At 45.2% G+C, this 25,391-nt stretch overlaps 2 protein-coding genes across 4 annotated transcripts in view; one reads left to right on the top strand and one right to left on the bottom strand.

The window, feature by feature from the left end:
• Positions 1 to 399: 399 nt before the first annotated feature.
• Positions 400 to 25,391, bottom strand: part of LOC149369736 (uncharacterized) — a 75,087-nt gene continuing 50,095 nt past the window's right edge. The window contains exon 8 of the mRNA XM_089576276.1: positions 400 to 612. Within this exon, the coding sequence (XP_089432402.1) occupies positions 400 to 612 (213 nt within the window). The remainder of the gene's footprint in view (positions 613 to 25,391) is intronic.
• On the top strand, positions 5,868 to 21,806 carry LOC149369737 (uncharacterized). Of its 3 annotated transcripts, none has more exons than XM_089559318.1 (6): positions 5,868 to 6,145; positions 7,045 to 7,123; positions 7,699 to 7,773; positions 12,016 to 12,146; positions 17,747 to 17,855; positions 21,739 to 21,806. In XM_089559318.1, exons 1-6 carry the CDS (start codon positions 6,130 to 6,132, stop codon positions 21,782 to 21,784), a joined length of 456 nt encoding a protein of 151 aa, XP_089415444.1. In that variant the 5' UTR covers positions 5,868 to 6,129; the 3' UTR covers positions 21,785 to 21,806. The 3 variants fall into 3 exon arrangements, with proteins under 3 accessions (XP_089415444.1, XP_089415439.1, XP_089415450.1); XM_089559313.1 differs by having other exon boundaries at positions 7,042 to 7,123; XM_089559324.1 differs by having other exon boundaries at positions 5,869 to 6,145; positions 7,042 to 7,123; positions 21,734 to 21,806.

The following is a 25,391-nucleotide window of genomic DNA, read 5'->3' as shown; positions in this document are numbered from 1 at the left end:
ACCGTTAGTCCTGAACTATTCTGCAGTGTCATGAAGGCCGACAAATATAAACCCGAAAGACTAACCCAAATCGCTCGACGTGTGAAATTGCAAACCGTACATGGTTGCACGGCCAGTTATTTTGTTTGGCTCAAAGTGACGTATTATTCACTGCCTATTTTCTATGACTCCATGCTGGATGTCCTTTGCTGGATGTCCTTCATTTTACAAATGTTCGCAATCTTCTGTTTGGCACTTTTCATTTTTTTATTAAACGGTAATGCAATAAATACTTGCATAAATGCAATAAATAAGTGGGCCGCTTCTTTCAGAGCGTCTGAGTGCATTTTCGAGTACAAAAGAGGCACTGCTAGCCAGACCTCGACGTTCAATTTGAACACTCGAGTGAATTTATCATCTTCAAGGTCTGGCAGCTGCAACACATCTCAGGTTATCGCCGATTTTCGTGTAGCTTCTTTTGATGAATTCGTTGATCTTCTGGAGCCCTTGGAGTCTTGAATAGCCTCCTCTCACGCCTATGCCACGGCAGCCTCCCGGGAACCAGTCGCGGTCGATGTCATACGCTGCGAGGCTGAACTCCAGGGAGATGGCGCTCTTTTTGGTGACACATGTCTGCGAGTAGAACAGCAGTAAAACGGCAAGGTCAGACAGCCTTGCATAACGACGCCCTCTGCAGGCAGAGCACTTTCCTTCCTCTTTCTTTTTCTCGCCCTTTCTAATAAATATCTCTGACGATTGGCGAGGAAATTATTGTTTCTTTAACACCTCATCACTTTTCTTTATCTCTGAGAGGCTTCTTGGTGGTTTGAGGTTGAGGTATATAAAAGCGATAGAGAATGATATGTCTCCTTTTCATTAATTTTAGGCACCGTGCTTAAGCAAACACGGTAAGGGTATGCACATAGCGAGATAATATAGCGCAGAGTAGGACAGAACACAAGAAGACACGAACAACACGAGCGCCTGTCCTGTCCTACTCTGCGCTATATTATCTCGCTATGATCATCTACCAACAAGCCCAAAATGCTGCGCTTTTGAAGGGTATGGAGTCAACCTGATGAAGTTTGATCCTTTTTGCATAAAGTAAGGAACGAAGGCAAACAAGATTGTACGATACAGACTCTCCCCAAGATGCATCCAATTTACTAGGCCTGCCGTGAAAGTTAACGCCCTCGAATAGGTTTTTGCTCAAAAGCGGAGTGTGGAGTGGAGTGGAGTGTGCGCCCGGGATGATGAAGGCTTTGTTCATTAAAGTGCACTGAAGGCAGTGTAAATCTAATGCTAAAGGCCTGCCCCCATGCATGCGACACGGGGGGGGAAAAGCTCGGGAAAAGAGCCTCCGGCGTTAACCTTGAAGCTTAGTCCTATCGTGTTAAATCGTGTTTCATTTCCATGTTGCCACATTTTTGAAACTTATCTAATTTTGTGAATTATATATCTTTAATTGTATTCTACTCAGTGCCTCTTGTTAACTATTGTATTACGTTTCTCTTGAGTCGTTTTTGCGCTGTTCTCTAACATCTTGTACTGCCGCAGTCACACAATGCTCCCATGTAAAGGAGCGTGTGAGTAACTTGAATAACTAAATAAATAACAAATAAATAAAAATTTAACGCATAGAGTCACTCCCCCGTGATCACAGCACGTGACAGAGTGCGATGATATCACCGCGGCACGCGCGCATGCGCAAATCAACGCGGCAAACTGACTGTAGAGGCCCGCGCAGACGCGCGCACCAAAACGTACCAACACTGAAACATTAAAGAATTACTCGGAGAGCGAAAAACGGCCGAGGGAAGCGACTTCGTGAGCCCTTGGCTTGGCAAGGCTGGTGGCATGGTGTCACGCTCCCTACTGAGTTTTTTTTAGTGCGGAAGCACTACTTCGCTTCACAAGGTGGAACCCACTCAAAGAGCTTGTTTGAAGCTTAACCTTCACAGCGGCTAGCGGATCATGTAAGCCTCCACCTCACCGAAGGGAAGGTGCTCTCCGCTGCAACGCGTGCGGTTGTATTTCGTGGCAACGCACGCGTACGGTAGAAATAGGCTCCATAGATGTGAAAGGGACTACGTGAAGTTACTGAGGGTAGCCACAGACTGCAGTACTAAGTGCTGGTCACAGTCACACACCTATACATTGGCGGCGATAACGCGAGCGTGTGCCCACCCGATCAAAACGCACGACAGAATTTTCTGTCGCGTATCTGTCGCGCGACAAAATTTTGTGTCGCGCGACAAGCCCTCTTGTAGTGCATTGTGTCGTGCGACAGGGGCTCGTGTCGTGGCTTCTTTCTCGCGACAAAAGTGTTTGTAGTGGGTTCTGTCGCACGACAGTCATCAATCCTGCATTTTGTAGTGTGCGGAAGGTGCCTGTCGCAGGATTTGTCGCGCGACAGGTTTCTGTCGCAGGTGCTGTCGTGCGACAGCACCTGTCGTGCCGCGCGACAGGGCCTGCGTGCCTCGACAGAGTTGCCTGTCGCGGGTTCAGTCGCGCGACACTACAGCCTGTCGAGGTATCTGTCTTGCGACAGATACCTGTCGTGGGTCTGTCTTGCGACAGATACCTGTCGTGGGTTCTGTCTTGGGACAAATATCTGTCGAGGCAAGTGTCGTGTTACAGATAGCATTCGATGGTAATTGTGGTTTTCTACAGAAATCTCGAATTTCTGTAGCGCCATCGTGGGATAGTGATAGGCGGACATTCACCAATTTCGTGTTAAATCGCTTGCACTTTGGCGAGCCACGAAGACGATGCGAGTTGCTTTGATCGATTGGCGACGATCATCGAGGGAATTAAATGAAGTGTTAATTCACAAACGCGGCTCGAGTTTGCAACTTGCTTCCCTAGACCTAGCTACCGGCCGCACGAAAATTGGCGGGGATGAGAGGCGCCGCTCGCAATCAATCTTCCCTTCAGTTCGCACATGACAGTGTGAGCGAAAGAAGACCATGCTCAAGAGAAAGCATATGCACCAGCGAGAATGCTAGCGGTGCCTGTGAATGAGGCAGTGCTTGCGGTAGTGGCTTGCTGCGAGCCACGCGAGCGTCTTCATTCCATCCGGCGCGAGCATGACGAATGGCGCTACCGAAGGTCAGTGTACTCGTGGCTGCTGTGACCTGTGCGTCTCGCAACATACTGTACCCACTACCACATGCGGAGAAAAGGCTAAGGTCACATATACGCGTCGCTTAACGACACGTAATGAGAGTAACCTGATGGCGAAAAAGCTGGAAGATTACTCGCAGTAATCGTCCTGCTATCACAAAGGCAGCATGTATGTTACGCACGCATGACCTGTATAAATGATCAAGGCGACTCCCATATCAAGTTTCCACGTTTCAGTTTTTAGCCGCGCATGCTGCAAGATCATCATAAAATATGGAAAAATATATATATTCTTACGACTTGCTTCCATTGAAAATTTCATGACAGTGACACAACCATCTCGCTAAATATAGAGAACAGCGTACGAAGCCTAAGGCCGGGTACAGCCTTGAGCGTGTTTGAACACGGACGCCTAGAAAGGGCGCGCGCGAGGACTGTTGCGTCGCGCCTTCGCTGTAATTGCCCGGAGGAGCAAGAACCCGAATATTTGTCAGTCGACGTGGCGTTACCCCGCGACGCCAAGGATTGGGTGACGAGTTCTGCGACACATGAAGTCGCGCCGCAAGAATTCGGTCAGTGAGTGACTTCCCCATGAGGATGTATTTGTTCGGGGCTCCCCCTCCGTGACAAAGGGGCTTAATTAACTCGCGCGAACTCTGTGACTCCCTACTGTAAACATGCGTTTAATGTCCATTCACACTCGCAATAGCAAAGGCCATGCGGCCAGCAGTCGCTTGCGATCGGGCAGCAGCTCCACGACCCTTCCTCACACCTACAAGAGTGACCTGCAGCTCGCCTGCTCGTTTGATTCTCACGTGAAATGAGAAGTCTTGGGACTGACGTCAGTCGATCACGCGCTTTGGTTCAGTCTCCTGCGCCCTCGCGCTTCGTCCTCTAGAGTGTTCTGGTCCCTCACGCTCGGTCCACTAAAGTGTTCTGGTCCCTCGCTATTAACAGTGTGCTACGACAACCTGAGCGAAGAGTAGAATGTCGGGGCGGTTTTGACGTGCGCCACTGCCATGCAAGCTTAAGGGCGCTCTTCTCGGGACCGGCCTGCCAGCCTGGAAGCCGGCGTCAGAAAAATTCACTGGTATTGTTTGTTCACGTCCATTTACTAAGCTCTGGGATAGAGTATCGTTAGCCAATATCGAGTTGTTGGTAGAAGCGATAACAGCAAAACAAATTTTCTCCCACAGCCGCTTCTGCTGCCCATTGCAGCTCGCCTGGATTCTGCTAGCTCTGCTCCTGAAGGGGTCGCGGAAACCGAGCTTATTTCACTATAACGCGGGGCTCACAGTAAAACGGTGGCGAGGGTAGCACCTCAGTGCTAGCCAGTTCCGAATCGCACTCAGCTTAGGCGTCGATGTGCAATCGGCTAAGCTTAGCGACGACAAGGGTAGCTTGAGAGCAGCGCGGAGTTCGTCGGCCGGCGCGCCCGCGGGCGGCGTCGTTGCCGAAAGCTCGGCTCGCTCAATGATTGGCTCAGTAGCTCGCGAACTGAGCAGGCAAGGCTGGAAAATCGAGCAGCGAGCGTCTGTCCTGCGACTGAGCGAGACTTTATTCTCACGTTTGCAGCATAGGTGAACAAATTTAGCACACATACATGCATCGAATATCTGCTGCCTTACGGCGTTTATTAAGCTCGTCCTCGACGTCACCGTTAGCGCGGAAACTGCGCATATCTTTATTTAACTACGACACATGGTTCGCAGTACAACGTACAGTGAAGAGAGTAGCACCTCAGCGCTAGCCAGTTCGAAAGCTCTCTCAGCTCTGGCATCGATATGAAACCTGCCAGGCTTAGCGACGAATACGACATCCAGGGAGCAGTGCAAACTTGTCGCTCGGCGCGCTCGCGGGCAGTGTCATTTCTGAAAGCTCGGCTCCCTCAATGCTCAGCAGCTAGCGACTTGGGCTCGCAAGGCTGGAAAACTGAGCAGCTAGCGGCTGGACTGCGACTGAGCCCACGTGTGCAGCACAGGTAAACAACTTTTAGCGCACATATACGCTTGGGATGCCGGCTTCGTTGCGGCCACCTTAAGGTGATTCTTACGCTCGTCATCGAAGCCATTGTCACCGCTCGTGACGCACTGGCTGAGAACTACAATTCGAGTGCGTGCTAAAACAAGCTGCTCGTATTTCGCGGAACAATCTGAACTCGAAAACACAGTTGCTTCTATCGGCTTCCATGTGGGCTCTTGCTCAATTGTGAAAGTACACGCGAACAAGATGCGGCGAGTGCGAGCCGCTGTTGCATATCAGCTAAAGTGTGACGCAACTATCGGCGTAGTTTCGCAAAGCAGTTGATATCAAAGTTACCCGCTTGTACGGGTCACAGTTAAGCTCTCAGTTTCATGTAAATCGCCGTCGAGCATGCCCGCGTCAGTCAAAGTAATGCATCGCAGCTGCTCTCAGTCCTACCGCTCACGTCCAACATATCGTTGATATGCACCAGCTTGAGGTACGGTGCATTTCTTTGCCCGTTTTTTCGCAATTAAGAGATTTTAGCTGGCAGCAAACGAAATTTCATTCCGTCAACAGCGTCGTCTGCGCCGTCGTCTGCTAGGACATCCGGGGCACCCTGGGTGATGGGATCACAGGATCGCAGCTTCTACAAAAGTATTTAAAAGCGCTTTAGTGTTCGCACTTAAAAAAAAAATAAATTTAAAAAAACTGAGATATTTTTGTTCTAAACAGAAAATAAATATTAGTAGTAAAAAAGCGCATTTGAGTTGCAGTTTTTCAACGACGCAAAAACAAGGGCAAAGCCGCTTCCGCCGGCGCCATGTCAGTGTGTGCGTTGCTGCACGTTTTGTGTTATTTGGCTTTTCATGACATTGTTTGAGTGCTTGTGCGGCGGACATGTGTGAAGAACAGAAGTGTGTTTTGGAAGCCAACGACGAGTATTACGCCCAGTCAACATCGGTGAGTTTGGACGGGCAAAGCCATGAAGAAAGGCAGCGCTACGACGTCTTGTCATCTGGAAAGGCAATGAAGACGACGGCGCGGTTTTACTAAGCCTGGATGAGCTGCATGATCGGTGAGTCCCGTCAACGCTTCTCTATTCTGATCTGTATTCACACGCGTTATTAGTGTGCGGCTATATAGGGATGGCAGTGGAGGCACTCTACGTGCGGTTGCCTCAGCTATAATGCGTTGCCAGAAAAGAACGGGCGTATAGCCTGCGTGACAAGTGCTGCTTCATAGTCTGTCTGCGTTTAGTACTCAGGTGCCGTGGTAAATAAAAATGCCACCAGAGATCACAACAGAGTTATGCGGTCGCTTGGTAGCGCTGCGAAAAACTACAGAGAATGTTTACTACATTCAACTGGCATGGATTTGTACTGCGTAGAAGACGACGATCAGTGCCGCGGGTGAGAGCGCTTTTGCGTGGACAGCTGAGAACAGGCGAGGGAACTGACAACGGGTGAATTTGCTCGCGGCTGGTACCCATCGGATGGATTTGTGCTATTTAGAAGATTATTATGAGCGGCAGTGCTGCGCGATGAAGCACTCGCGCTAGGCGAACTGCGAACAGACGACGGATGGTTTTGCTCGGTGTTGGTGTTCATCGGATCAGTGCTTACTTCTTAATATTCGTCATGCAAATTATTTTGAAGACAGTGATCGCATGTGGAAGGCTGGCGCATATGTACTAGTCATTTGTAAACTTTTTATCTGTGCTTCCCCATTGGAACAGAATTTGGCAATATGTCAGTTAGGTCGTTCTTGTGTCTTCCCTGAACTGTAGGCGTCCATGCTTCCTCTGCTTCAGGGCACTGAACTGTTGGGGATGCAACTGCACACTTATTTGGGATTTCAAGCTTTTTGCTGTATGCCTCGCTTATGCGGCCCGCTTTCAGGTCGTTCGCAATTGGTGATGGTTTGTTATTCATTTTCACTTTCTCTTATTTATTCTTGGTTGACTGCCGGCAGCAGTTCTCCGCGCTCGGAACTGTTCCCAGGCACGGAACCCTACCCACAGACCTCCCTGCACCTCACTCACCAGTGTTCTTCGGTATTTTTTTTTTTGCTTTTGCCCCTACTTGCATTACCACTCGACAAATGTTTTGCTGTTTTTATTTGTGTGCAATAATTTGTTAAATGCACTACTAATTTTCGTATCATGCTCAGTTGTGACGTGAGATATCGGGCTCCTTGGTATTGAATGCATGTCTTTTGCATTTTCTCTTCTCATTTATGCAAGGTAAACTGGTCGACTGGGTGCTATGTTCAATTTAAGAATACATTAGACGCTAGTGCAAGGCACCCTAATAGTAATTAACTAAAGCCTGCGCATGCTATATTCGAATAGTTGGGCTCTTTTCATCATGCATAAGAATAAAGCGGTATTCCAGCCAGCTCATCTTTCAATGTGGTTATGACAGTCATGTAAATGTACTCAAAGAATGTGTATGGGTGTTTCACATACAATCTCCTTATTTATTTTGTCATGGGCCACCTCATTGCTTTTTGTGTTCCTATATTAATACCTCATTTTAGTTTCTGAAGCAGTCGACAGTTTGTTTTGTTGTCATTCATGACAATGTCACTGGCACTGATAGCTGTTGGTCGGGACGTATTTACCTGCAGTTGCCAGCTGCCAGCATCTGCTGGGCCATGCGTGCTTCCTGCCTTCAGCTGTGCCATCCCTCCAAGCCATTCATGGTAATTATCTTTTTCAGTTACGCATACCTTACCTGCCTGTTTTGAAAAATATTTTCAACATAGGCTCACTGCTGTGTTTAAAAATGCATGCAGAACTCTACATGCACTTTACAGCAGTACCTCAGCTTATTACATGAACTGCAAATTTGTACGAAATATAGCCGCTCATGTAGCTCTTGACACTGCGCTGTTATTATAAAGTTGAGCCTGCTTCAGGTGCAGTGACTATTCCACACCTGTTGCCTTTTATGCATGTGTGTCCTCTAAAAGGGTCAAAATGCTTGTTTATCTTTTAAAAACGTTGTGCTGTACAATAATACTTTAATGGTATTTCTTGCTTGTACACTGAAATGTCAGTCAGTAAAGTAACATTGTATGATGACACCAAATCTTGCGTGGCATAGCATCCTTGCAGCGTACTTGGCAAGCTCCTGTCAGCGCAGATGTATTGCTGGTTTATTGCTGTGGCATGTGGTTATACTGTACAGTTTGTACCTCTACGTTCTTGAAAGTATCCTTGAAAAATTTAAAATTGGTTTTTGAGCCAAGGAAGTGACAGAGTAACTGTCTCACATCTTGATAGGCACCTGAACAATGATGCAAGGGAAGGGATAAAGGAGGGAGTTAAAGAAGAAAAGAGGTGCCGTAGCAGAGGGCTGCAGAATAATTTTGGCCACCTGGGGATCTTTATCCTGCACTGACATCAAACAGCATGCAGTTTAGCCTGTGTTCACTTGGGCCCGCATAAAAAAAAAACGAGCAGACCTTCTTAGAACTAACATTTCATTGCACCAGCTACTTTGTAGTTTTGACTGCAGTGACCTGAAATCAACGGTTGTTTACTTTGCACAACCCACATACCCTGAACAAGATGTGATGATGCTAGACGAGGTGACCCTCTCTGCATAGCAGCAGGTTGGTTCAGGAAATGCGAAGACTCATGGAGAACCGCTCAGTTATATTTGATTTCATCTTATTGTAGTATTAATGGTGAGTTGTAGTATAAGTGATGAATTCTTGCAAATGATTGAGGACATCAATACTCAGTGTGAAAATGAGAGTTAAATCAATACTTAATAATCAGGAAAGAGGCCTTTTTATGAAATGCAGTAAGGTACTGGAAGTCGAAACAGAATACACCTCGGCCAGGTCATGCACAGATATAGAGCATTTGAAAGAAATGGTTGGGAGAATAAGAAAGGGGTTTATTGCCTTAGGCATGCACTCAGAAGTTACGAGCAGCACCTTGCAGTATGCTCAAAAAGAAATTTTAAACTGCTTTGCCTTTGCTAAGCTGTCGGGAAAAGTGGGGTACTTTACAAAGGGCTTAAAATTGAGAACAGTGCGGTGAACCACTCAGGAAAATCATAGGGTTAATTATAAGAGATTGGGAGAGAACTGAGTTGGTTGGAAATAAATGCGAATTAAAATCTGAGCGGGAATCATAAATAGACATAGGCAGGACATACATTTTTTAAAGAAGCTGGCTATCCTTTTGGATAGTGGAGCGGTTACTCACAGCAGGAAATTGTGCTCTTCTTGCTTTCATTTTATGGACATATGCTTTGTGTCTTACATCTCTTGGCCTGCCATAGGCAGCATATGCTCATAATAAATTTTTACCTGTATAATTATGTGGCACAGGGAGAATTGAACTATATAACCTCATCAATGCACACCCTCTCTGAAGTGAACTTTGTCAGCCCCGTCAGTCACCACATTGATGCATGTCACCCCAAATGGGAGCCGTCATGGTGGCTGAGTGGTTATTGTGCTTGGCTGCTGACCCGGAAGAGGCAGGTTCGATTCCAGCCAGTTTTGATTCCAGCTGTACTAGTCTCATTTCAATGGAGACTAAATGCTTGAGGCCCAGGTACCGTGTGATGTCAGCACACCTAAAGAATTTTCCAGTCCTCTACAATAGCGCCCTGTATAGCCTGCGCCGCTTTGTGGCATTAAACCCTTTAAAACCAAGTAAAGTAATGGATACGTCATTTCCAAAAATTGTTTAAATTTATTATTTTCTAAACATTAACAATTTTCTGCACCTGTTTTCCTTCGTCTTTCCCTCTTATTTCCTCCCTCATGCTGAGTAACAGGTCAGTGATTTTAAGTAAATATTTTGTTCATTTCATTAGCAAAGTTTCTCTGTCTCTCTCTATTGCTTTGCTTTTTGTATCTGCAGTATAGTATTATGCAGAAATATGTCAAGATTAGATCCAAGAGATATGGCCTAGATTTTAAGTTCTATAGTCAACCACACATTACTTATTACGCTGTCAAGGCTTTTTTTGGCATGTGCTACCTGGTACAGAACTGATGTGGCCTACAGCGGTAAATATCGTTTGAATGTGCATAAATTGAATAGGAAGGCAAATTTCCCATTTGACTATGTAAATAGATTGTGCAATCATGTGCTCACAAAGCTCATAAACTTTTCTGTTTCCAAAACTTTCTGTAAAAGGCACTGACTCACTGAAATACACTACAGTTACTTTTGCCTAATCCTGATATTATTTACTGAAGATTGGTTGGAGGAAAAGTCCACTGAGCTCGAATGAGTGCACGGCAGCTTGTCTTTGTCCAAAGTATTTGGAGAATAATAAATTTTGTTACCTGGCAGAGATAAAGCAAGGATGGCAGTGTTTTGTAATGTCCACAGGGCATTCTTCCAAAGCCCAGTATGCATGTAATTCCTTCATTTTGTGCAACATAAAATGTCTTCCCTTTACACTCATGGTTGAAACAAAATGCTGAATACTTCACCACTCAAAAAATGAAGGCCATTGTGCTGCTCTACAAAATATCAGGCTGCAGCGGTTGTTGCGAGGCAAATTCACCAGGTTGTCATCATCATCAGTCTAACACCCAATGCAGGGCAGAGGCCTCTCCCATGTCTCTCCAATTAACCCTGTCCTTCGCCAGTTGTGGCCACCGTATCCCCACAAACTTCTTAATCTCATCCGCCCGCCTAACTTTCTGCTGCCCCCTGCTACGTTTGCCTTCTCTTGGAATCCACCCTATCACTCTTAAGGACCACTGGTTATCTTGCCTTTGCATTACATCTCCTGCCCAAGCCCATTTCTTCCAAATAACCCACGTTTTTTTCACACCTATTTGTCAGGCTCCGCGTTTTTTTCTCACCTATTCGTCAAGCTGCAAGCCACTTGCACGCTCTACAAACCTATTTAAAGTACATTATCCAGCATTGTTGGCATGGAGTGTGTAGTGCTAAAACAAAAAATAATACAATAGCTGATGATCTGCTAGAGCAACAGAATTCCAAGAGTTTGAGAAGGGCAGTGGGAGAACTAGCAAGGCGGGATAGCGATATTCGACAAGCAGTGGACAGGGATCCTGCAACTTGTAGAGGACAGGCAAATTGGAGACTTGTAGAAGGGGCTGTAGTCTTGAGTGCGCCTAGCCGGCCTTGTGATGCATTGTATAGGGCCCTTTGTTTTTGAGTAAAACTGGTTTCTCCTGATTGTTGCATTCCAGAAAGATTCATCAAGATTGGGTTAAACCCAAGTTTCGCGTGCAAATGTGCCTGTAAGAAAGTGTAGATTGATAATGCATGAAGCTAAAGAACCACTGGAGAGTAGTGGATACGTCTCGTATTTCTTCATATCTATATTGTTTAAACAGTGCTGGCTATTTTAATTCCTTTTTAATGCTTATTGCTTGTCGAGTTGCATAAAATTTTAGGATAAATTGAAAACTGCAGGTAGGTTTAATTACAATAATTATACCCGTATTTCTGAAGCTCTGTTCGAAGAGAGGTCCACATTTTGTGTGCATGCTTTGAATTTGATTATTTTCACACTGCAAAATGGAGGACAGGTCTGCTGTGAGAGTTTTTTTGCAATGAAGCGAGAGCAAGTGGTGCGGAATGCTTGTTACTGTGTCGCCCTGCCAATATTTCTAGAACCCCTGGGACCACTGAGCTTGTATCTATGACTCAAAAGGTCGAAGCTGATTGCCCATTCCGTGGTTGTCTGTATTAACCGGTGCAAGGCCAAGGGCTCATAGCTAACAAGCATATGACACCATAGAACTAGATGCAGTCAGGCTGGGACTGTGCAGTATGTCAGTGTTAACGAGGTCGTGATAAACGAGGTTTACTCTGCGAAGCTAGTGTGAAATAATAATTGTTCTTATGGAAAATATCGTTTTTTTCTTAGTCATTGCAGCAATACAAGCATATCAAATCTGATATCTCTCACTCATCCCTCTATGTTTCAGTTTCAAGGGACCAAGAGTTGCGTGGAAGTCGTGCAAGCCACAAAGTTGCGTGCGGCTTGAGCCAGCAATCAGGAGCAGGCTGGGAATTTGCGAATTGCCAGTGGTATTCGCTCAGTCAAGCAGGCTTTACTGTAAGTACAGTGTTTTCGCCATAGTATTTCTTTGAAAAGTACGCATTGAGCTTGAATAGGACAAGCTGTCGGTCTACTTGGTCTGATCCTTTGTGGTTGACAGAGCTTAGAAACACAGACTGGGGTCAGAAAGAAAAAATATGAGGGCACAGGTGCTGACTACAGATTTATTCCAGAATCACCGAAACACTGCATATATAACCAAAACACAGGCGCCAACAGGTGGCAATTTTATGCACTCGTGGCAACAATAAGTGATATGGCCAATAGTGGGAAAACAACACAAACTAGAAACAGAAACCAAGACTATAGAGCAGGGAAGGATGAAACCATAACAAGGTTAAAGGAATAGTTTTAAGCAAGTCATTTTTAAGACCACCAGCACGTGAAACAGTGGAACGGTTTGACAAAAATTTTCAAGTACTGGTCTGATAACACGGAACTAAAACACTACACGCAAACACAGATCAAGGGCAGTGAAATAAAAGTAAAATGGCAAGAAAAAACATGCCGTGAAAAGAAAATGGTGATTGGGCAAGCAAACAAGAATTGGTCTACAAAGGTGAAGTGAGCTAAAAAACTGAAAGAATAAAGGGCGAATAAATGCACATGAGCAACAAAGGTGAAGCCAAGAATTAACATGGCTACAGGAGGAAGATGAGCTACTGTAAAAACGAGAGAGATAAAATATCAAAATATGAAATTCAATTAGTATTAAAGATAAAAGCAAACAAAAACGCGAAAATAGAGGAGTTGGCAGAAAAGTCAAGGCATGCAAGATGTTTTTAAACCAGGGCTAGGTCAAACATCCTGAAGAAAGGCAATCTTTTTTTCTGAGGGTGTTCTTGCCCATTAATCCTCGAGCCTCAAAATCCCGGCGGCTCCCACCAGTTCGTCATGTCGGCTTATTCTGGTGCTTTTTTAACACAATGGCACTTTTTCGAACATGGGTGGCATGGCTTTTTTCGGTCACAGTTTTGGCAATGGACTTGCAGATTTAGGACGTGCTTGTAGGCCAGTTGGTTGGAAATCGTTAGAAAAACCGCAAAACAGAATGGGACAAAGGCAGGCAAAACACAAGGCGGTACGACAACTGAACATTTATTGAAGAAATGAGTGCTCATATGGATCAGTTGCGCATGTAATCTGCAAACAATCATTGCAAAAACAACCTAGGGAGGGAAACTAATTCCAATTCTTTCTGAAAAATGGACACAGAAGGCGTGCTATCCCACCTATCTGGCTTCGACCTCAGGATGGCAACAGCCTTGAGAATTTCTTTCCAACTGGCCCTTTATTCATCCAATAATAATGTGTAGTTCAGTTTAGGTTAACAGTCTTTACAACTGGGACAGTGGACAGGCAGGCAAGGTCGTCCGGGCCTACCCAAGGAATGCTAATACTCTTGCAAGGGAGTGTTTCACCATCTACCAATTTGGCCGGTATAAAATCGACCACAGCCGAGAGGAATCGTGTACACCCCCCCCGTTGCACATGGCATGAGGCATTCAAAAAGTACCGCCAACGGGCATGTTGTACGAGATTCCCCTCAGCTGTGGCCAGTTTTATATCGTCCAAAGTGGCAGATGTTTACACATTTGTTTGCAAGAGTATGCGTGTTCCTTGAGTAGACCCGGAGGCATTTGCCGTCCCACTCACTGTCTCATTGTAGACTGCTATCCCAAACTGAACTGCACACAGATTATTGGATGAAGAAAGAAGCAGTTGGGAAGAGAAATTGTCGAGGCTGTTGCCATCTTGAGGTCAGAGCCAGATAAGTGTGTCAGCACGCCTACTGTGTTCATTTTTCAGGAAAATTAGCGTTTCTGTCTGTTTCCCCCGGTTGTTTTTGTTTCATTTTTGAGCAGGTGATTGTCATATTTGCTCAGCTCTATGGTTGCCATTGAATTTTTTTGCCTCTTTACGATTGTTTGCAGATTACACACGTGACTTGTCTATATAAGCACTGCTGTTCAATAAATTTTCAGTTGTCAGTACGGCCTTGTGTTGTCACCTGCCTCTGTGTGATAGTTTTGTGGTTTTGCTCTTTCCGACTGGCAGATTCCCGAGAAATGTACCCGATAAATCAATCTTATGCTCCCTTATCCTTTCATTGATGCCAATGTATACCTTGCCGCAAGAAAAAAGGATTGATTAAATGCCCTCCGCGCATGGCGCTAAGGGTTTTCTGTGCTGCGTGGTGCAGCGTCTTTTTTTTTTCATTTAGGATTCCGCAACTGCAATAGGTGCTAGGGGGTCAGAAAAGGCAATGTGTACTCCTGCTTTGTCTCCGATTTTCTTAAGGTTCTGTGAAATTTACCTTTAGAAAATTCGAGAGATAGAGTAGATGCTTTTTTTGCTGCCGCCCCCCCCCCCCCCCCCATCACCTATCACACCTCTCTAGGATCGTCAATGAAAAAGAAAAAAGAAACAGGCTGCACTGCATTGCACAGAAACCCTTAGTGGCATGCACAAGAAGTGCTTTCTCAATCCCTTTTTCTTGCTGCAAGGTATACATTGGCATCAATGGAAGGCTAAGAGAGCATTACACTGATTTATCGGGTACATCTCTTAGGTACCTGCAAGTCCACTGCTGATAATGGGACGCAAAAAAGCCATGCTGCCCAAAGTTCGAGAAAGCCACTGTGTTAATAGAGCCCCGTAATAAGCTGACGCAATGCAATGGTGGAAGCCGCAGAGATTTTCAGGCTCCGGGGTGAATGTAAAGAACACGCTTGGTTTTACTCGGAGGATTGCCTTTCTTTGTGGACGTACTTGATCTAGCCCTGGTTCTACATGTGTGTTACATGCCTTGCCTCTTCTGCCAACTTCCCTCTTTTGGTGTTTTTCCTTGATTTTTGCCTTCATACTGGTTATTGAATTTCACTTTTTTATATTTTATCTCTCGGCTTCACTGTACGTCATCTTCCACTTTTAACCATCTTAATTGTTGGCTTCACCTTTGTGGCTCATGCGCGTTTTTATTCCCCTTTTATCCTTTTAATTTTTAGCACACTTCACCTTCGCTTGTTGCTTAATTCTCGTTTGCTTACCCAATCGCCATTTTGCTTCTATTGCGTGTTTTTTCTTGCCATTTCTCCTTCATTTTTTTTTCACTGCGCTTGGTCTGTGTTTGTGTATTAAGGTTTTTTAGTTCCATTTTATCAGACCAGTTCTTAAATATTCTTTCGGTCAAACCTATCCACTGTTGGCAGTCTTTTAAAAATGACTTGCTTATAAATTTTTCTCTCACCTTGTTCTGGTTTTATCCTGTGCTGTGTCCTCTGGTTTTTGCTTCTAGCTTTTGTTGTTTTTCCACTACTTCTCATACCACTTCTTGTTACCACGAGTGCATAAATCGCTGCGTGTTGGTGCCTGTGGTGTGGGTATTTATGCAGTATGTCGGCAGTTCTGGGAAAAGTTTTAAGTTCAGTGCCTGTGCCATCATCTTTTTTGTTTCTGTCCCTTGTGTGTATGTCTGAGTGCTGTCAACCACAATCGGTGCATTGAGCTGACTGCTCTTCAGCTACCCATGTGTATGCAATGAAGTGGCTTCAAGAATAATGTACACAAAAAAATTGATTGCTTAAGATTTCTGGCATGTTTTTTAGGAAAACATTTGGCATTTAAAGGGCTAAGAGTGCTCTGAAAATCTAAAAATTATGTGCTTCTTGGGGCCTTTCCTCAAATTTCACATCACCTTGTAGCGTGATGCAAGACGTTCAAGTTTTTACCCACAGTTTACTTTTTTGTTGCCCACTTATTGGCTGCCACCTTCTTTGGGAGGCAGTGTCATGGGGTTTGGGAGACAATCTGATTCCTGTGTGTTGGCTGAAGCTGTCTAAGCTTTTGGATGTGGGGAGCAGGTTCACGGTGCCAACTTTTGGCTGTAACTACAGTTTGGCCATGACTGTTAGTCCTTTTCTGTGATGCAGTGTCATTTATGTAATGCATAATTTGATGATGAAGCAGTCTCAGGGGTTGCGGTGCTCAGCTGTTGACTTCAAAGACACAGGATCGATCCTGGCCGCGGCAGTCGCATTCTGATGGAGACAAAATGCTGGAAGCTTGTGTACTGTGCGATATCAGTGCACGTGAAAGAACCCCATGTGGATGAAATTATCAGAGCCCTTCACTATGGCCTCCCTCATAGCCTGAGTCACTTGGGACATTAAACCCCATAAATCCAAACCCATTTTGGTACTTCTCAGCTTCGCCGCTGGCCTCTGCAGGCCAGCGAAACCTCCCACAAGTTGACGAACGGCAGTTTTTACACCATTCGTAAATGCCTACATAGACGCTACATCATTGGTGGCAAAGGTTGCCAGATGTGCAAGCGTTTCCGGTAGTTTTTCTCTGTTGCTTTCGTCAGGCAGCTTGCAAAAGATGTTTTACTAGGCTAATAAACGGTGAGGTTCTTTGTGTTCTTAAGGTGGTGCAGCGTGATAAAACAGACACTTAATAGCCATGCCATGCTTTTTTGTAGCCAAAGGCAATTTTTCGCCTTATTCTCATCATCATTTGCCTTTCATGCTTCCTCAAGGCACGGCAGTTGAAAGAAGGTCTCTAGAGCAGCTCCTTGTCTGAAGAAATGCCGAGTGGCATTCTTCAATCCTAACTGCCCATCAAATGGAAGAGCAGTTGTTTTCTCCACTCCACAGAGTGGAGACGGAGTATCGAGTTGAGGCGCACTTCTGAATTCGGCGGTTAGCCTTTCATAGGCAGCAGATATGCGCAATAAACTTTATTTGCTGTTAATCTTCCAGTTAAACACCAAATCCTCCTCATTCCTCATCAGTGCACACACTGTGTAAGGAACTTTGTCACTCCATTTGTCACCACTTTGATGTATGCCATCCCTAATTCAGGGGCTGTATAATTTTTGAAATTTTGTTGAAATTGCTTGAAAACCTTTGCAATTTCCAGCACCTCTCTTTTTCCCCCAAGTCCCAAACCTATGCAGAGTGCAAGTGGGTTTTTAAACTCCAGCTAAATTTTGTTATTCATCAAAGGGCTTTTCTCTCTACTGCTTTGCTGGGTGTATCTGAAGTATAATATTATGCACCAGTGTGTGAAGCTTTGCTCCCAGAGCTATTAGCCCGAGGTAGTAATTTTAGAGCATTGCGTTGCGTTCTCAGCCTGGTTGCGTTTTGAGCCTGAGTTGTGCTGATTCCACGGATAGAACCCAAGTTGGCAGCCTCCAATGCAGCAGTGTATCCCAGTAGTTGCCATGGGAGCCGAGGTGGTTAGATAATGGAATAAAATAATAGCAGGTGGCAGTGTGATGCTCGAGCACCACAGCTCGAAACTAAACTATATCGATCAGTATATGTGTATCTGTCTGGCAGGCATTAAAGTCTGGCTGCTTAGTAACGACATTCCTGTAAAATTAGTGGGTGAACCGTTTGGCATGAATGTACCAGATGGTGTCATACGATTCAGCCTGTCGTGCAGCATAAACTTACTAGTTAAGTTAGAGCCTTTCTTGCAGCACGGATTCGAACTGACAACCTATGTTAGGTGTATTAATGCTCATTATTCGATCTGCTCATTTTTTATATTCAACCACACTAACATTACTTATTACCCCATCTGTGCAGATTCCTTCTGGCACTATTTGAAGCTGAAGGGTTGCTCGGCTGAGGATCTCCAAAAGTACCACAAGAAGGTGACGCGCTACCTGGCACAGAAGTGCTGTGGCCTGCGGCGGTAAATATCTGTTCAAGCCAATAGTCTCTTGTTATATGCATGAATAGATTGGGTAAGCTCATGTGCTTACAAAACTCGTAACTTGACTGTATTTCCTAACTGTCTGTATGGTACACTTAGGCACTGGAATAACCTGCAAATCGCACTGGAATTTGCCTACTATAGTGAGATACTGCTTTACCCAAGTTCTGCTTAAGGATAGTCTGCTACTGAGATGACGCACAGAAGATTATATTTATGAACCAGACTGTTAACAGCACTTATGGACCACATTAGCAGACTGTTCTGAGACCGCACGCAGCCAGGCTTTTCAGCGTGGAAGAGGCGGCTTTAGACAAGGCAGGCGAGCGCTCTGTTCCTGCACATTAAGTAGATGTCGGATGAATCTCGAAAAAATATGAACGACGCGCCAGGAATATGACTACTACAACCCTTCGGAGATGTGCAGTGCACAGTATACGGCCATGCCAGCGACATGTCTTTCTGTTCAAACTTTCTCTAAAACCGCTGTCACTACGCAGAAGCAGGTAGCAGTATCTGTACTAAGAATCTCTTAGTGAAGCAGCGCAACAGCACAAGGCCAAGGGAAGAAGGGGACAAAAACAGCGCTGAACTGACAACAAATGTTTATTCCGGATGCTAACAGCATATATATACTCTTTTGCACCTTAGAAAAAACAAAGAAACAGAGAGCAGCAGAAAGTATCAATCCCAGTCATTATGCGCATGCAGCTGTATCGCGTGTACATCGATCATTTGAAATCAGGAAGTTGTGCTCTTTCACCGAGATGGCAACGGAAGGAGTGCTGATACAATTCGCACCCAGCTTCATGATCTCAGATGCCTCAATAATCTCTCGTGTAAGCTTATCCTTGTGTTTGGTAACAACTTGGCTGTTTTTGAATTCTGGGTAACATGAACAGTCACGACAGTGAGTACCTATGTGGCGGGCCGCGTTCTTGACATTGTTTGCGTGCTCTTTAAGTCTTTCATTAAGACACCGGCCAGTTTGGCCGATATATGACCCACCACACTTCAACGGGACTGAGTACACCACGTTGTCTTGGCATGGCACATACTTCATCCTGTGGTTTTTCTTGCAATTATGACCAGATTCTGATCTTTTATCCGGGCGATTAACTCTCGCACACAAGCCACTCAGTCTGACAGGAGCCGAAAAAACAACATCTACTCCAGCCTTTTTGCCTATTCTCTTCAAATTGTGGGACACAACATGAACATAAGGTATTACTGCCAGATTTTTTTTGCTTGGAATGGGGGACAGCTTTGCCCTCCTCCAGCTTTTTCAATATCCCTTCTGCTACTGATGCCAGAATATGAAGGGGGTATTTTGCGTCTGTTAGCCTATCAACCTGATAGGAGAAACTAAATTCAAACTTGTGTGGGCAGGATTTTTGCATGGCATTTTGAAAGCATGACGCCACAATGCCTCTTTTAACAAGCTTCGAATGGGCTGAGCTGTATGGAAGTAAGGGCTTTTTACCCCTAGGATCAAATGCCTAGCATACATGGAAATCAGTAAAATATAAGGTCAGATCAAGGAACTTAATGCGATCATTCACAGCCACTTCATGCGTAATTTCCAGCGGCGAAAGCACTTCACAGAATATCGCGCACAGGTCATTCACTTCCGCAGCGAAGCTAGCCGGGTCACAATCTAGTAAAATTAGGTAATCATCTACATATCGGAACACTCTTGCAACTGTTGAGCTCATGAGTGATTGTTCGAGTGCCCTGTCAAGCTTAGCAAGGAACATGTCACTTAGCAATGGAGCGATGCAAGATCCTATGCAGATCCCATTCTTTTGAACTGTTTTTATTCAAAAGAATGGGATCTGCATAGGATCTTGCATCGCTCCATTGCTAAGTGACATGTTCCTTGCTAAGCTTGACAGGGCACTCGAACAATCACTCATGAGCTCAACAGTTGCAAGAGTGTTCCGATATGTAGATGATTACCTAATTTTACTAGATTGTGACCCGGCTAGCTTCGCTGCGGAAGTGAATGACCTGTGCGCGATATTCTGTGAAGTGCTTTCGCTGCTGGAAATTACGCATGAAGTGGCTGTGAATGATCGCATTAAGTTCCTTGATCTGACCTTATATTTTACTGATTTCCATGTATGCTGGGCATTTGATCCTAGGGGTAAAAAGCCCTTACTTCCAACAGCTCAGCCCATTCGAAGCTTGTTAAAAGAGGCATTGTGGCGTCATGCTTTCAAAATGCCATGCAAAAATCCTGCCCACACAAGTTTGAATTTAGTTTCTCCGATCAGGTCGATAGGCTAACAGACGCAAAATACCCCCTTCATATTCTGGCATCAGTAGCAGAAGGGATATTGAAAAAGCTGAAGGAGTGCAAAGCTGTCCCCCATTCCAAGCAAAAAAATCTGGCAGTAATACCTTATGTTCATGTTGTGTCCCACAATTTGAAGAGAATAGGCAAAAAGGCAGGAGTAGATGTTTTTTCGGCTCCTGTCAGACTGAGTGGCTTGTGTGCGAGAGTTAATCGCCCGGATAAAGGATCGGAATCTGGTCATAATTGCAAGAAAAACCCAGGGTGAATTATGTGCCATGCCAAGACAACGTGGTGTACTCAGTCCCGTTGAAGTGTGGTGGGTCATACATCGGCCAAACTGGCCGGTGTCTTAATGAGAGACTTAAAGAGCACGCAAACAATGTCAAGAACGCGGCCCGCCACATAGGTACTCACTGTCGTGACTGTTCATGTTACCCAGAATTCAAAAACAGCCAAGTTGTTACCAAACACAAGGATAAGCTTACACGAGAGATTATTGAGGCATCTGAGATCATGAAGCTGGGTGTGAATTGTATCAGCACTCCTTCCGTTGCCATCTCGGTGAAAGAGCACAACTTCCTGATTTCAAATGATCGATGTACACGCGATACAGCTGCATGCGCACAATGACTGGGATTGATACTTTCTGCTGCTCTCTGTTTCTTTGTTTTTTCTAAGGTGCAAAAGAGTATATATATGCTGTTAGCATCCGGAATAAACATTTGTTGTCAGTTCAGCGCTGTTTGTCCCCTTCTTCCCTTGGCCTTGTGCTGTTGCGCTGCTTCACTAAGATATGTCAGACCAACTCGCCCACCAGTTCATGTTGTACTAAGAATTCGTATCTTAAAGGAAAAAAGAAAGCGCAATGTCCACCTTTGGCACGATTTCTGCTGTGATGTGCGTTCTGCCGGCTGACAGTACACCGCTTGCTTGGTGTTGTAGGCCTAACATGTGCTTTACTCAAGGTGTAGCGAGAAGCGCTTTTGAACTAGCCACCAGCGATCACAGAAATGTCTACTCTTTTTACCGCCTCTACAATAACTTTATGGTGGTATGAACGTGCAGTTTTTATTCCCGCAACGTCTTCGTAAGTGAAGCGCGCGGAAAAACGGGCCAGGCGGACCGCCTCGCACTGATAGATGCGGGTTGCATGCACGGACTCATTCTGAGCCGTTGGCAGAACAGTCATTACAGGCCATGATGCACTTGGTCACACGTTGCATGCACGTCTGCATCTTGATTTCTATATGGAAACAGCTTGGTTGACGTCACTTCTGTCAGTAAAGTGCTCTGCATGCCAATGTCTCTCCCATTCCGGACGGTTCCCGCCAGCCATCGTATGAAGCGGCGTGTGCATATTCTTCAGTTGTATAATTGAGGCTTTAATGCATTATTCCTATGGGTTTACGTCGGGCCCGTGCCAATTTGATTTTAAATGTGGATCGTTGCATGAAAGGGGAATGCATAATCAAGATTCCACTGTATGACTTTTGTAACATTTGCATGCATTTGTTGTGTATGCATACTATATATATCACTGTTCTTTTTCTTCACCTAGGACAGTCTGAACAAGAGAGACCTGCTGAAGAAAAATTCTGTATATATGTAAATAAATAGTCGATTTGCTCCAAGTGAGGTGTTTTTATACCTGGCTGTACTGCAGGAATGCATCGAATGTTCAGAGTCAGACTGCTGCTCTGTAGCTGCATATTAATTGACAAATAAAGCGTACTTGGTAATGACTACAGGAATACAACACACTACACAAATGCACTACAGAAGGCAGACTACAGAGATACGACACTACAGAATTACGTCACTACAGAAGACAGACTACAGAAATACTACACTACAGAAAGACTACAGAAATACTACACTACAGAAGACAGACTACAGAAATACTACACTACAGAAGACAGACTACAGAAGTACGACACTACAGACTACAGAGGACAGACTACAGAAATACTACATGCCCAAAATACGACAGACTACAGAAGTTTTCTGTCGTAAATTCCTGTAGTGCGTTTTGACTGGGCAGTGGTGCATTTTCGTCTGCCAGCAGCCGCGCTCTAACGCATTCTATTCAAAACGACATCTGATTGAAAAATTGCATGTGTATTGGCCATAAAAGGGCGCCCTCTAACCACAATATCGCGTGTTTGTAGAAGAACAAAGTATAAATTATGATCGCAGATGACACTGTTGATTGACTCTTGGTGCAGTGGTTGCGATTTATACGCGCGTGAAATGTTTCTTGCGGGTTGTAAGCGGAAATGAAAGAAGGTACGTTCCGCCAGACTGCAGTGTGCCGCCTCCATGCTATAGGTGTCGTCAGGGCATGAACACATAATTTTGGCGAACACACATCAGTTGGTTGAACATTTACGGCGGAAGCGTGTGTAGCGTTATACCAACTTAGCTGCGCATTGCACGTGCATGTTACAACTTCTCCGTGGAAAACAAGAACTCGAATGAACAGTAATAAATCTTGTTGGGCTAGTTGTGGTGCGTAATTTGGGTGGGAAACAGCGCACATATAACGAAGACGGGAAGAAGGTGACACAGCGCGACTCCGTGTCGCCTTCTTCACTTCCTCTATATTTATGTGCTGTTTCCACGCGAACTCGAATGAAAGGCGCTCGAACCCCGCCTGGAGTGCTGGCGCCTCGCGTACTGCATGCATGATGACCCGGGCTTGGAAAACTTTTACCGCGAAAGCGTCACTTCACTAGCAAAGCAGAAGATCCTGCGGTATGTATGAAGCCTCAACTTTTGTTTGAGCGCCAGGGGCGGAGCCCTTACTCAATACACCCCCCCCCCCTCTCCCACGCGGCCGATGTTAGCGGCTGACGATAAGATCTTGCATGCGGTTGCCTTTGAGGCGGGGTTGCCTTAAAGGTGCACTGAAGAGGAATCTGAACTCGTCTTTTTGCCGCGGGAACTCGATCTGCACGTTCCGAGCATTCTTAGAAACTGCGACTTATTGCCCTGTGTGGTCGATTTCCCTAATTAAATCGAATTAATGTCTGGCTCCCGGCTTTTTTTTTTTTGAATTCTCCCTCGTACGGCGGGCGGAGTCGACTAACGCGTGGAATGCCTTGCAGCCAGCTCCGTGGAGGCTTTGCTTTCGCTTCATTTTGTTTTTTAGGTTTCCGAGAATAAATAGTTTTATTTGCAGATAATATAACCGCAAAATAAGCCCGCAGAAATAAAAATACGCGCGGACTATTTGCTTCTACGGACTACTACGTATTACTCCGCCGATGGCAGAGCGGCAAGCCGCCAGGTGACTGGGTGAAAGGCACTCCCCGCGTTTGTCGACTCCGCCCATCGTACGAGGAAGAATTCAAAAATAAAGGCGGGAGCCGGACGTTAATTCGATTTAATTAGGGAAATCGGCCACACAGGGCATTAAGTCGAAGTTTCTAAGAATGCTCGGAACGTGTAGATCGAGTTCCCGCGGCAAAAAGGCGAGTTCAGATTCCTCTTCAGTGCACCTCTAAGCGCTTTCGCGCGTCCTACTCTGTTTTAACTACGTTCAAACTCTACTATCTTTTTTTTGTAATCATTCAGATGAGAGGTGACGGTGCATGCATGTGTTACTTCTCAGCACCATGCTTTGGGCTAGTTGATGCATATTGAATCTAAGAAAAATAGCAGCGCAAAGCATCCAGCCACAGAAGAAAGAACAGGACACGGGCGCTGACTGTCAACTTAACTTTACGATGGAAGGCATCCACCTTAAATAAGGCGAGGAACAGAGGTGAAAAGGAGGAGGGTGAACAATCGGGAATGAGAAAAGGAACAGAAAAACCAAGAAAACAGGACGCGCTCACATGGCGAAGAAATACACATGGACAATGCTGCAACTGAAACTCTCTAGATGAAAATTTTATCGAAGTGTCGCTGACGCAATCTGAGCCTAACTTCTTAATCTTAAATGCTTGCAATCTCTCCCGTTCTGTCTGCGTTTTTCCGCGGCCGATGACTCTCACCTTATTCAACTAGGGAGTGCAGTTCTGACACTTGTTACAATGCTTTGGTAGATTAGCTGTATTATCTGGCTGCAGTGACGTACGGTGCTGTCTTAACCGGTCATTAATGCCTTGGCCCGTCTGGCCGATATAAGCTTTTCCACATGACAGGGGGAGAGAGTACACAACAATACTAGTGCATATGGTGAACACAGTTTGGTGTTTCGTATTACATAGCTTTCTTGTGCTCTCTCTGGCAGAGGTTCGTTGCAAAAGAGGCAAAACAGTTCGCACCTGTCTGTGAACTCCTTTCTTGAACTTATAACGTGTTACCTGTCACCTACTCTGGTGGAGCATGATCACCTTAGGTATATACAGAAGCAAGGTTTCCCTACTGGCTCCAGTGTAGCTCCTGTTTTGTGCCACATATTTTTATCCGGTTTTGACAATTTGTTCTTTGACAGGCTTACTGATGCTCGGGTCAAGATTTTTCGGTATGTAGACGATTTTCTAATGCTTTTCAAACTAACCTCACATAACGCCGTCGACTTGGCCGCAAGTGACATTTTATCGTTCTTTAATGAGACTTCAACTCACTTGAGCTTCACTCATGAGCTGCCACAAGATAACAGCATCAGGTTTTTAGATTTGTTACTCAGCTTTTCTGACGACGGCCACGTTATCTGGAAATGAGAATAGCACGCGCAAGAACTCAACAAGACGTACAGAGAGTGAGACGTTAGCTGCTTCTAAAGAGTCGACCTCTGCTGCAGAGAGTGATAATGACGGAGTGTTGATCCCACTGCTGCCATATCTGTTAATATAGTATGGTTCCAGGCTCACACAATCAGTTTTGTCGGCACTCTAACCTAGAATCCTGGCCTCACCCAACCGAGCCACGCATCCCCTGCACTTACATGCGCAACCAGATGTGCATAATTTTCCTTTAACTGACTTAAATTTCGGGTATGTTCGACAAATTGTACACTGATGCAACGACAGATCAGGGGAATGACATAACTCCTCTTGAACACTTCACGAATGGAGTGTCATGTAGTAATTAACATCTTCGTTTTTGGAGCCTCATATGGTGCGCATAACTTTCCGAGCTTGTGGGTGCCGAAAAAACAACGGACGCACCATGCCTGTTGGCCACTTTCTTGATGTTGTGTGACGTATTGTGCTAGTATGGCACATCAAGAAGCATATCGGCCTTCGACGATCACCATTCATTCTTCG

Source organism: Amblyomma mixtum, chromosome 1, assembly GCF_055824585.1.
Source record: "Amblyomma mixtum isolate Tamu chromosome 1, ASM5582458v1, whole genome shotgun sequence".
NCBI classification, from domain to species: Eukaryota; Metazoa; Arthropoda; class Arachnida; order Ixodida; family Ixodidae; genus Amblyomma; species Amblyomma mixtum.
This window is presented reverse-complemented; position numbering and strand designations above follow the sequence as displayed.

Coding starts and splice junctions, on each gene's coding strand:
- LOC149369737 (XM_089559313.1), top strand. Junction 7,774..12,015: donor ATCCCTCCAAGCCATTCATG/GTAATTATCTTT, acceptor TCTATGTTTCAG/TTTCAAGGGACCAAGAGTTG. Junction 17,856..21,738: donor AAGTGCTGTGGCCTGCGGCG/GTAAATATCTGT, acceptor CACCTAGGACAG/TCTGAACAAGAGAGACCTGC.